Source organism: Silurus meridionalis, chromosome 28 (assembly GCF_014805685.1).
Source record: "Silurus meridionalis isolate SWU-2019-XX chromosome 28, ASM1480568v1, whole genome shotgun sequence".
NCBI classification, from domain to species: domain Eukaryota; kingdom Metazoa; phylum Chordata; class Actinopteri; order Siluriformes; family Siluridae; genus Silurus; species Silurus meridionalis.
Window position 1 is genome coordinate 6560522 of NC_060911.1, and position 13506 is coordinate 6574027.

The 13506-nt window shown below is 35.2% G+C and overlaps 1 protein-coding gene across 1 annotated transcript in view; it reads right to left on the reverse strand.

Moving 5' to 3' along the window:
• The window catches only part of LOC124381467 (phospholipid-transporting ATPase ABCA1), a 175305-nt gene that overhangs the window by 144740 nt on the left and 17059 nt on the right, over window positions 1–13506 (reverse strand). The window contains 3 exon segments of the mRNA XM_046843110.1: window positions 3781–3908; window positions 4806–4947; window positions 5152–5245. Coding sequence (XP_046699066.1) covers window positions 3781–3908; window positions 4806–4947; window positions 5152–5245 — 364 coding nt within the window.

The following is a 13506-nucleotide window of genomic DNA, read 5'->3' on the forward strand; positions in this document are numbered from 1 at the left end:
CCATCAGCTAGGATAAGTACATACTCTCTGTCTCTATGCCACTCTCTCTCTCTCTCTCTCTCTCTCTCTCTCTCTCTCACACACACACATGCACAAACACAGTGGCCTCAATCTGAACTCTGTTTGAAGCGAGATTAATGCCGTCACCTTGTGCGTTCATCATTTGCAGAAACTCCTGCAGCATCACCAACCTCTCCCTACGCCGTGATTGGTCACGTCCCAACCGCTCTGCTTATCCACTGGCCAAATCCGTTTGCCCGTCGGCCCGCCTGCCAGGCTCTCACCCTGTCTCTGACACCGTCGCTCGTTAATTATGCGTCCTCAGATCTCCTGATGAATTTAATCTTGTTTATTACCAGCCTCTGCCATCTCAAAAATGCAAATGCACCTCAAGTGCTTACCTGGCGGCCAACAATGCAGACTTCTTCTGCCCATTCGCAAATTAAGTCTCGGAGAATTTGGAATATCATTAGACAGAATTAGTCTAACGAATATAATACAACAGGAGGATAAACTGCCTGTCACTCCAGATCAGAGTTTCAGCTTCATAAATTAGTGTGTGTGTGTGTGTGTGTGTGTGTGTGTGTGTGTGTGTGTGTGTGTGTGTGTGTGTGTGTTTGAAGTGCTAGAATTATTATATTCCTGGTGATGACATTATCTTGTATCATGCATACGTATTCTCCTATCTAAAACTTTTTGACACCATCACTTTGTTCTTTAGAGGATATAGGGCCATTTGGCAATATTGCCTAGTATATTTATGTACTCACAATATATAGCAAATTGACTTCACACATGGACTTTAACTTCACACTTCATATGACAACTGGTTGCAAGTTAGGCTTCAGGGGAATGGATGAATACTTATATAATCACAACCTTTTTTATATTTAATCAACTATACATATATAATTCCTTCCATATTAAGATGTAATACAGTATTTATGTAATGTCTGATGAATATTTGTAGAGTAATGGCATATAAAGTACATTTCTGTTCTAGGTTTTAACGCTACAAAACACAGAAAGGTTTGATGAGGTGTAAATCATTATGTAAATCACTGTAAAACAACAACATGACCAAAGTTTTTGCAATCTGAAAAGAAACAATTCCCAGATCCAAGTCCTTCTGGACGTTCTGGTTTTATTAAAGCTGGCAAAGATATGAAAGATCTTGTCGATACTCACAAACATGAAGGAAGAACTAATGTTCAGGCAATTTACAAACAGGCATAGAGCAGATAAAACAGTGTCAGTAAACAGCCTACACAAGGCCTCTATGGTCAAACACTAATCAAAACATGGAGAAAACAAAAATGTGTATTCATCACCGGCACAACACAGAAATGAGTTTGTAAGGCAACTCTACTGTTATTGAGTTTTCTGTGTGACAACTTGGCAAAAACCTTCCCAAGATCTCTTTTGATCTATTCTATTATATTCATATAAATTCAGTAACTACAGTATTTTAGTATGAAAGTACAAGCATTTTCTTTTGTCCATTAATTAGTTTCCTGCATTTTTATTTTTAGATTCATTCTTATTGTTTTGATTATTGAATTTTAGTATTATTTTGGTTTGGTGCTTTGTATTATTATAAGATATTATTATATTGTGTTATTGTCTGTTAATAACTGAAAATAAATAATTATACAGTGGAACCTCGGAGCTCGCGGCCTTAGCGCTCGTGACCTCGCATGCTCGCGACTTTCATTCCGACCGGCGACTCTCATTCAGATCGGCTCGTGAGCAACCGCGAGCTGCTCAAAACGCTAGTTTTAACATTTCTAATCAAGGTTTATCTCATTAAAACACACTTCAGCATACTATATAAAGTGAGTACCCATTACTGTATTTTCTGTACTGTATTGTACTGTATTTTCTGTTCTTCTCTACTGCATACTTTACTGTACCTGTACTTTATTTTTTTTTATTAAGCATTGTAATTGCTGTTAATTTACATAAAGTATTGTAAAATAGTCTAATAATTAAGTGTTATGGAGTGAAATAGTGTTATTTACTCATTTAAATCGATTTCGTATAGTGTTCTTTGGGTTTTTACTGGGTTGGAAGGGGCGTATCAAAAGGTCGCGAAAATTCGGAACTCGCGACCGGTCTTGGTCCCTAACCCTCGCGAGCTCAGAGGTTTCACTGTATTAATAATAAAAGAACAAAGCTGATGAGAGGACAAGGAGAAAACTTTGAAGGGAAGCTACAAAAAGACCAACAAGAACACTGAAAGATCTACAGGAATTTCTAGTAATTACTGGTAATTTCTTGCATGTGTCTACCATCTTCGTTATTCTGTACAAGTTTGGGCTGTGGAGTATTTCTCTAAAGCAGAATATGCAAGCACATTTAAATTATACCTAAATATTAATTCAATCACCCCAAACCTTCGGGAAAATGAGCTATGGTCTAATGAGACAAAGGTTAAACCTTTTTGCCATAATTCTAAAAGGTATGTCTGGTGTATCTATGGAACACCATATTGACAGTGAAGCATGGTGGGGGTAGCATTATGCTTTGGGGCAGCTATTCTTTAGCTGGGCCAGGGGTACTTGTCAAGATAGTTAGGAAAATGAGAAATACTGAGATATTTTCGCACAAAAAAAGCTGAAAATGAAGAGAAATTTCACATTTCAACATAATTCAGAAAAAGAGAATCAAAGTATTGGAATGGCCCAGACAGGACCAAGACCTCAATTCCATTAAAAACCTTCTAAATCTAACAGAAAGGAAACTTAATTTTTTGCAGTGGGAGTGGGAAAAAATTACAAAGTCTAAATGTGTGAAATTTATAGAGACTTATTCACAAGAACTTGATGGCAGTAAAGGCAAAAGGTGTTTTCACAAAGTATTAGTTGAAAGGGGTGTGCAGACTCATGCAATTAGGGTTGATATGTGGGATGTAGTTGTAGTTTCATTTTTTTTTATTTGAAATGTTCCAAATTATTATTATTTTTTTTCCCTTTTAAATGTTTACTTGTTGGAAGATCACTTTAAAGATGTAACTATTCTGAATTTTATGTTGTTAATTCTAAATCTTTATATTTTAAATACCTGCAATTTTATAAGGTTGTGTAGACTTTTTATAGCCACTGCACAAGTTTACTATCAAGCAAGACTGTATATATTTACAACAGGGAATGTGTTCTTACTATGCTTATCGGCCTGTTCCACATCAATCCCTATCCCATGACCTGAGGTTAAACTTATCATCACCCTTTCATTTGACTGATCAAGGTATCATCAGCATAAAATAAACTTAATAAATTCAATCTTCACAGGAAGCTTCACTACCAATCACAGGCATGGCATAACCTCCATACCTTCACCATACATCTATAGGAAAATTATATCTCAATCATATATTAAAATCAGTGCATTAATAGGCAGGAACTATTTAAGGACTACTGAGGCAGGAATCGGACTAGAGGATTCAACACCTGACTCAACAACTCAACAGCTGTTACTCATACGGTCAGGTAGTCAGTGAGTGATGTAAGCTCTTGGTCATTGTCAGGGCTAATAACTCATGCCAAAAATAGTAAAGCAAAATGGATTTTAGTGGAAATTCTGTCCACCTCTGATGAAAAAAAAACCCTTCAGCAAAAATGATTCATCCTTTCATCTTCTTACATTGGTAAAATCCATGAAATGAAGACCTTTGATACTTAATTCAGGAAAAGAAAGCTTTAGTGATGGACATGAATTAATTGAATATTGCAGTGCAGCCATACATAATAAAATCCTTTAACTTTCTTTCATTTTTTTTACCTTTGGTTGTGTTGAAATTCTCAAGGATATGAGTCCATTTGTTGATATCATCAGAAAGAAGCTTGATGTTAGACAGCAGCGAGGAGTCGGCTAAGAGAGACTGAACCTCGATCAAAGCCTTTGCAATGCTGTTAAGAAAATAAGGGCATAAATGTATTACACAGTAAAGAACTGGAAAAAAAATAAATAAACAGCACATGCAATACACGGTTAAATGTGCGATAATATGCTGATAAGACAAGGGTTTTAAATGTTTTTTAAGGATTAAAAACAATTTAAGGATTAAAAGTTCCTGTCACTTTCCACCCTGTACTTAAATCAGATTAAACACACAATTATGGGCCTACTACTTTAACATCTTGTGGTGTATTACAGTTAATAAATTGAACAAATGGATGGTAACTTTCTGATTTAAAAGTTTTAACTGACCTCAAGAGACACATAAGTACACAACAAACACAAAAGTATCTATTGCATTTCACACTGAATGGTAACATATCAAAACAGGAAAGAGCATACATGAGGTCTTTATACACTGAGTGAGACTTTTATGAATCCTCACAAGTGCAGGCGCTCTGTCTAATGAGAGGACTGGGATTGTGTATCTTACTGCAGCTCGTCAAAGTCAGAATTCTTAATCAATAGTGCCACTTTGATTTAAAACACACTAGGGCACTGAACACTGCATGCCATAAATAGTTGGTATCGAATTGTTGGGTTTGTCGGTTGAGTCTAGTTTATATATTGCTTTGAAATATTATTTGAGCGTACAGTACATCCAATCTTACAGCAAAAGTTCTGCAAAACAGAGCATTCACTCGTGTGCGGTTATGCACTGATTAAAATATACACCAGTCAGCCATAAAATTGAAAACAACTGACAAGGTGACGTGAATAACAATACAGCTCTATTTCTACATGTCCGCATAGTATATTGTGGTTATTATATGTTAAAAGAATTGAATTTTTCATCAATCTTATAAACTGATTAAACCCAGGTTCTGATTGTCACAATGTTTACTGACATGGAGTCGTTGAAGTTGTTGACCTGTCCAGGGGTTTCTCCAGGCGTCGGCTCATTGACACATGGATTCTGGATGTTGCAGACCATGCCTTGTAACCATGGCAACACCCCAGCTGATGGCATCGGCTTGTTAAGATAATGGCCTGTATTAGGAGAGGTATTAGCATTGGGAGAATAGGTCTGATCTATTATTGTGCAATAACATGGGTTTAAAAAGAGAACTAATTAATTCGACTCTGGTATGTGATTAATACAAAAAGCACCTCGCATTCACATATTGTGTGTTTTGAATATACTAAATATCAGCTTTATATTGTTTATATGGTTAAAAGTCAAACAACACTTACACTGGCCTTTGTAGACAGGATGATTGGTAGATCTCACCCACACCAGAATGAAAAACAGGAACAGAGGCCATATTAGCTCAATTACCAACCGCAACTGTCAGAGAAAAAGCAAGAGAGAAGGAAACAGCGACATTTTAATCTTCGCAGGCAGTCTCCAATACCATGTTGTTCCTTTTAAAATGGCTTGAAGTGCTATAAAATTGCTGCAGTTTCAGGTAGAGGGTGTCATCATAGTACACGCCGTCTGTGCTGCTTCCTCTACTTTAACACCTGCTTCAACTGCATTTCAAACTTTTTTCTTTTTTATACCAAGTGCCATTTTACCAATTAACTAGTGAAGACACACTAAAGAGGGGAGAAATAGAAACTGTGAAATGCTCAGGCACATCATTTCCATTTCAGTGTGACAGATCAGGGGCTACATTTGGTCGAGATAATGGGATAACTCTGGTTAATGCATTACGCAGTACTCAAATCCGATGGAAAACTGGTAAAAAAATACAATTATTAAAAACACATGCTCATGAAAGCTAAAATTAAATCTATATAAACAAGTACAAACTGGTGACAAAATAAAAAAAAATTGGTTTGGAGCGAACACAGGCCAGAAGCTTAAACATGTGTTGCTAGTAATTTAGCACTTTTCTGCTATTTGTACTGGAGTTCAAATTTCATTCATTTTCTCCTATATTTTCTCTCAGTTTGTGTTCTGATGTTGGTAATGAAAAGCATTCTCTAACATGTCACTCTGAAATCTTTTATTGCTGTTTAGTTGTGTCAACATCAGCTAATTTTAAAGTTCGGCACCTTATGATTTGCATCCTTTTCATACTCATCAGACTATTCAGTGGTGTATGATGAGGTATGTCATTTCAAAATAAACCGCTGCCATCATGATAGAAACATTTCATCATAGGATATATGTGGCCAGACAGAAGAACTATTGATTTGCAGTGGACACAAACCACAAGAGAGCTTTTTTTTTTCATTTTGCTATTTATTAAGAAAACAGAAAAAAACTGACACATGTATCATTTCTTTTATAGGGACTGACTTAGATTGTCCTGACTTTCCAACATAAGACAAGAAGAAAGGAAGCGTGTCAGACATAGTCAGTTGACATAAATAAAATGTGGGAAAACAAAAAAAATGTCAATGTTGAAATAGTACTAGTAGTGCTATAATACTAATAAATAAATACTAATAAGTAAAGTATAATAATAATATTGGTATATATAATAAAACATTCAAAATAACTCCATATAAAACTGTCTATCATATCAAAGTTTTGTTTTTATATCTGAGATACACAAGAACCTTTGCACCTGTAAATGCTCCTCATGAGTGTGATTAAGCTGCAACATGGGACCTTCCACCTCTAAAACGTTTCTTGCAGAGCTGTGTTTCAGCCGGAGGGTTAATTGGTAAACAAGCTGTGAACGTGAGGTGATTGCCCAACAATTCATCTCTGCTGCAGGTGACCTCTTGGCTGCCCAATAGGATCTATTATTAATGTAGGAATGATAGAGTGTGAGAATACCCAGAACGTCTATAGCACATCATTTTGAATGGTGCAGGTACTTCATGTCTTAGAGATGAAACAATGTACTGTACCTTTTGATTTGCAAGTTTACATTCTGCACTATTTATCAGTGCAAAATCAATACTTTCAAAGGTTTTAAAAGTTTCAAAGAGATATGTGAGAGGGCAGCCAATTTAAAATGTATTGAGCCCCCCAAAAAAGCCCAAAACACTACAGAAACCAAACTTTAGTGATCATTATCAAGAAGTGAGAGTATTGCACAATTTACAATTAGGAAAAATTAAAAATTTGCAATGTTCGTTCTGTATTATCTTTTTAGGATTATATTTGCATGTAACTGTACATTCTGTATTATCTATTTATAGTTTCATTTGCATGTAAATGTAAATCTATTGCATAACCCAGTTTATCTTTATATATCTGTATACTAACTGTATATAAACACTGTATCTTCTCAGGTCCTGCTGTATATATATTGCACATAAAGTATATTTCACACACACATACATACATAATATACAAATATATTGTGCCATACATACTGTACATCTTGCACAAATGATTTTTTATTTTATATATAGATTTTTATAGATTATATACGTATATTTCTTGCTGTTGTTTGCTATAAAGCTTCTGCAGAAACTCTTCGCAATAGCCTATTTATTCATATACCATGTATGTACATATTTAATTGCACTTATAATTATGCAAATATTATATATTCATGTCTGTCTGTCTGTCTGTCTGTCTGTCTGTCTGTCTGTCTGTCTGTCTGTCTGTCTGTCTGTCCGTCCGTCCAGCTAGCTACGTACTTATAAGCAGAACGAAAGGCACCTTGACTTGCATTTACAGGAAAATAGTCCATTTTGGGGTGATAAAAGAAACTTCACCTTGGATTGGACCACATCACACTACTTCGCCATTAACTATTTTTTGTTAATGAATTATTACATTCAAAACCCAACACAGCCCACAGAATTGTACATCAAATGCAGATTTAAAACATTACATGACTTGCCATGTTTTAAATATTTAGGTACATTATGTTTCAAATAGCATTCAAATCAGCAGTGCACATAATTTCACCAAAGAAATTATATTCTAGTTCAGTCACTGCTTGTGTAACCTCCTGTAATGTACAAGTTTACGACTTGAGCATTCCTGCACACTTGCAGGATCTTTACTCGAATGCTGTTGGGCTTGTTGACAAAATGGCAGATTGAACAGGATGAAAAGAACGACAATTCTTCCAAATCGCATAAAGCACGATTTTGAAAAGGCTCACTCGGGAGTGGCTAATGGAGTTGTAAGCTCCGAGTCTCTTCATCCTCTCACTGCTGGTGTTTTGTCATCGGCTGGTGAAAGCTTTCTTTCATCCCTCCTGTCTGCTATTCTCTTCCCTAATCCCTTCACCTCTCCACCTGCACGGTTATTCTCCGGAAATTTCTCAATAAAGTGGCAGGGGGATAGACGAGAAAAAAAACCTCATAGAACAGAAAAAATGAGACATGAAAAAAAAAATGGAATGCAATCATTTGCTTGGTAGAAAGGCACTGTCAGAGTTATTACTGAGACATCATAGTACACGTTTTGCTGTGTAGTGACAAAAAGTGATCAAATGAAATCTAAGCAGTCATCCATAAGTCTACTTTCAGATTTTGAACGAGATGAAGCTAATTATGTCTCACAGTAGCTTTCTTGGTTTCTCTGGGATAGCCTTGTGAAGAAACATCAAGTACTACAATAGACTCTTCGCAAATGATTAATCAGATAAAAACATTTTTTGGATGAGGTCCTTGAGGCGTCAATATCAATAGCCAAACATGTATAACAATAGCCTTAATGGTCAGCCATTCATTTGAATGCAGACTGTATTAATGGAGACCTGAGATTAGCAGGTGGCTCTCAAACAGGGGGAGCGAGAAAAGGATCAGACATAGTCTCAGATGAATGTTTGTAGGAATCTAATTTTTCATGATATCTTCATTCAATTCAAAATATAAACTCATAAGACATTTGGCTTTTAACTCAGTACTTATCTGGATTTCCCCAGGACTGAGTTAATGTATTTATATATGAAATAAAAACATTTTCAGTGCAGGAAATTTTTAATCAACTTTATCATCTAAACAATATTAACTTTGAATGATAGACAGTTAAACCCAATTTGTCTTCTTTACAATGACTTAATTTGTGTATATAGCCCACTTTTCTAAGAAACTGTTAACAGTTTTATATATATATATATATATATATATATATATATATATATATATATATATATATATATATATATAAAAATTAACATTTAAATATATGTTAACATTTTACGTTTAAAACATTCACTAAGTAGGCATTACATACAATACTTATACTGCATATGTCTTATTTTTAAGCATAAACGTATATGAAAGATTACATTATTTAAGGAATAAATCACATATAAGGACAATAATCAAGCGGCATCTGATACAACCTGACATCAGTCTGAAGTTCATCCCTTCCTCATAACAGCACACCTGGAAGTGGTTTCTCCAAATATTTTAATGCTAACATTTTTAGTATTTTGTGACATTTAATGTAATTAAACAGCTGGATAAAAAATGTCCTTTCCTGTAATCACTTACATGGAAACAGCTGTAAACAGTCATTCAATCAGTCCTGAAGACTTTACTGTTTTGGAAAAGTATTGTAACCATTGGTGACTCCTTTAATAAAAAATGTAATTAACAATCAACCGAGTAGATTCTTTCTTAGAAATTATCAAGAATTATATTTTTCCATTGTTCATTTCAGAGCATTTGTTATATAAAAATGTTGATTCGCTTATTAGCCTTATGTCCACAAACAACATCCACTAGATGAGTGATAATAGTACAGTAAACCATGTATACGTAGTTTTTAGTTTAGTTTTTAATCTTCTAATTCTAATTCGAATAATGCTTTGCCTGATACATTTAAACTAGTTGATAACATAAAAGGTAAATGAGTAAAATTTGAGTGTTTGATTAAAAATATTCATAGGATTTCATTGTTATATATTTTTCCCCTTCTGTTGTTACTGCTGGGAGCTCAAACTAAGCAGACACATAATACACAGCTGTATTTCTTGTTTTTTTTGCCAGCTGGTTGTCTATGCCAGCATGAGGAAAGAGATATGATATGTTTTTACTCCTAACGTCATGTGGTGTACAGCATTTGTGAAGAAAGTTTCCCAGTGCTAACATCGCTGCCTCCCATTGCTCGCAGAGCATAATTAAGTTGCACCTTTTTTTTCTTCTTTTTATTTTTGCTTTAAAAGCATAAATCCAAGCAGAGCTTAAACAGTTATTTATGTATTTCATGCTTCATTATGTTCTTAACCAGATCTATTTAAGGAAGGTATTCTTCATACGTTTTGCCTGGATGTGCTCTAGTACTCTACTGCGCATGAACCACGAGTTCGCTTCTGACCTTGTGCCTTAAATCGTTTCATTTTATTTGCCATTGTTGCTTTTGTGCTGTAGATACATACGTTTATTTGTTTTTAGTATTTATTTTTTGTATATTTTAAAGAAATATTTTGCGAGAGTCTCTGAAGAATGTGAAGGCCTGGAGTGCAGCCAGCATTCCAGTTGATAAGGTTGAGTATAGCGATCTATTTGCAGGCCATTTAAAATCTTCTACCCCAACCCATGTAAACCATATATTTTGCACACAGCTGCATTTTCATGCTATACAGTTGTGTGCATAACCACAATATGCTAACAGTTTGGGGAAAACCAACCAGTTTGGCTGGAAAATCAACAGCTGTAAAATCCCAATACGTTTGTCCAAATAGTAGATCTAGTGACACACAGCTATAACTTTAGTAGCATTTTAATTCTAACATCAACAAATATTAGCACTGAAACCTGCTGTAGCTCACTGTACATCATTAACCAGGTGGGAAACAGAGGCAGGTGAGCTGCTAAGACAAGATGGCTAAGATAATGATCCAGCTCTTGAGAACTGTTTTGCTAAATACTCGAAAAGCGCTAACATTGTCTATAATATACTGTCAACCCTGGATCTGTAATGATGCGTATTTGGAACGGAACTGAATATGAACATTACTGTGAATAAATAGATGTTTTATTAAGTAGATACTAAGATATGAACAGAAGACACATTTGTTGAGTTATAGTAGTGTTTTTTAATGTATAATCACAATATGGTAACAGTCCAGATCTATCATAAAGTCATAACCATCATTTAATTCTTCCTACAGTTTAAACTATTCTCTTACTTTTAGGAAGAAAGTTGCATTTACACTGCAGTGGCTGTGATTTAGAAAGGGAATACTGCTGTGTTGTAAATAGGAACAAAAATCCGTAGGTTTATAAAGTGGCAGGATTCAAAGAGAATGATCGGATTTAACTGACAAAAAAATTTTTTATGCTTAAATGCACCATGTTATTGGAGATTGGAAATGCACTCCAGGGCTGGCTGATTTTGTAAATCTAAAAAATAAACAACTTGCGGCCTGTAGGGATGGATGTAGCATGTTAAGATGTACACGAAAACTATTTACTATAAAAGCCTGATTGATCTTTGTGTTGTGCTGAAGTAATGTTCTGGATAAAAAAATCAGATAATAATGGATTAACAATTACATACACGTAAAATATTTAAATGTAAAAAATGATGTGATGTGTAGATAAATACAAAAATAAAAATGTTTTCTTTTTGATTTTTTTTTGTCATGTAATTTCTATAATGTCATATTACTTCCAATAATAGACACACAATTGTATAGGATTGTCTTGCATGTGCTACAATTACATTTTCCCTTCACATAAACTACGAGCTTGAAACCTGTTCCAGCATGACAATAGAGGATCTTGAGTGGTGCTATAGAGCTCTGATTTCAACCTTGTGAAACAGCTTTGGGATGAATTGGAACACTGACTGCTACACAGGTCTTCTCACCCTACATTAGCACTAAACTCCTTGTGGCTAAATGAGCTCGAAAAACCACACTCTAAAATCTAGTGAAACATTTTCCCAAAAGAGTGGAGCTTATCATAACTGCAAATGGGAAATGAGATGTTTAAGAAGCACATACCAATAGATACAAATGGACAGGTGTCCACAAACATTTGTCCATATAGTGTATTTTAATACGTCTCATTTGCTGTACAAGGTAGAAATGCTGTTCTTAAAAAAATTTAATAAAAATCAACACTCTTTTGCCAATCCAATTCAAGATTTCTGCAGTGCTGTGCATTAAGTGAATTTCGTTGGATTCTTATTGGCTATCATACCATGCTGTTTACAATATCCTGTCTCATACAATTTGCATTGAAACCAGCAAATTGCAATTTGCTTGGAAAAATTCTCCCTACTTTGCTGTCAGAAGTAAAATAAATTATCTGGAATAGTAAATGTGCAGCCATTGTAGAGGTGGAACATCCAAATTTATTACCCACATTCACCTGCTTCTTCAGGCGTTCAGGTCTGCTTGTGGTCCAACGCTGTCTGTTCTAATCAAATCACATATCTTTCTAATACATTATGATGAAATAGATGCAGGCATTACGGCATTTACTAATGCAAATCTTTACCTAATAGCCCAGGCAGTGCATACACACACACACACACACACACACGCACGCAGGCACACACACACACACACAGTTTTCATCTTATGACTGATGCTAACATCAACAAACATTAGCGCTGAAACCTGCTGTAGCTCACTGTACATCATTAACCAGGTGGGAAACAGAGGCAGGTGAGCTGCTAAGACAAGATGGCTAAGATAATGATTCAGCTCTTGAGAACTGTTTTGCTAAACACTGGAAAAGCGCTAACATTCTCTATAATATACTGTCAACCCTGGATCTGTAATGATGCGTACTTGGAACGGGACTGAATTTGAACATTACTGTGAATAAATAGATGTTTTCTAAGTAGATACTAAGATATGAACAGTAGACACAGTATTTGTTGAGTTATAGTAGTGTTTTTTAATGCTAATTGTGAACTTGAGTGATATAGCTAAGTTTGAGAAAATGTAACGTGATATATCAAGTTTCTGTGATTTCTTTTAAGCATGTCCAGGAGAACACAACTCAATATTTAATCCAAAGAATACAAAGATATTAAACATAAATCCAAGCACAAATATGTATATTTAGAGTGCTTAAAATATATATATTTAAAAAAAATGCACGGTTGTTGTTTTGATATCCCTCCATGTGCTGTCTCAAATCTCATCTCCGCCCTGTCCTTTCATTTTTCCAGCTGTTCACTTTTCATACATGGACTACTCAATTAGCTGGATTTTATTGTTGATTTGACATGATCTGGAACTGTTCGGTTCTTCAAAGCTCATCCTGGTGTTGCTGTTATAGCAACAGGTCTGTAAGCGCCAACCTGCTCGGGAGTCGGCTTAGTTCATGTAAACAGGATTAGATTATATCTAAATAAGCAGAGGTGGTACAGAATACAGATGCTGTAGCAGCCATGTCTTCCCTATTTTTACGAGAACAATCTGAAAAATCATATGGGAAGTTTTCTGGATTTAACACATAATGCAGGATAAACTGCATTGTTCACACGTCCCTTTTTACACCAATACCTGTTTTTTTTTTTTTTTCATTTTACCATCTGCCTGTGATTAGGACCATGATAACTGGATTTACCTTAATAAAAAAAACTCTGATTGCATCCTGTCTCGCTCACTTACTGCACATTACGCATACGGCGGGTTGGTGTGAAATTTACAACACAGCACTTAGCTTAACTGTCGAACAAAACAAATATCATGGAGGTTGTCCTTGTGCGTC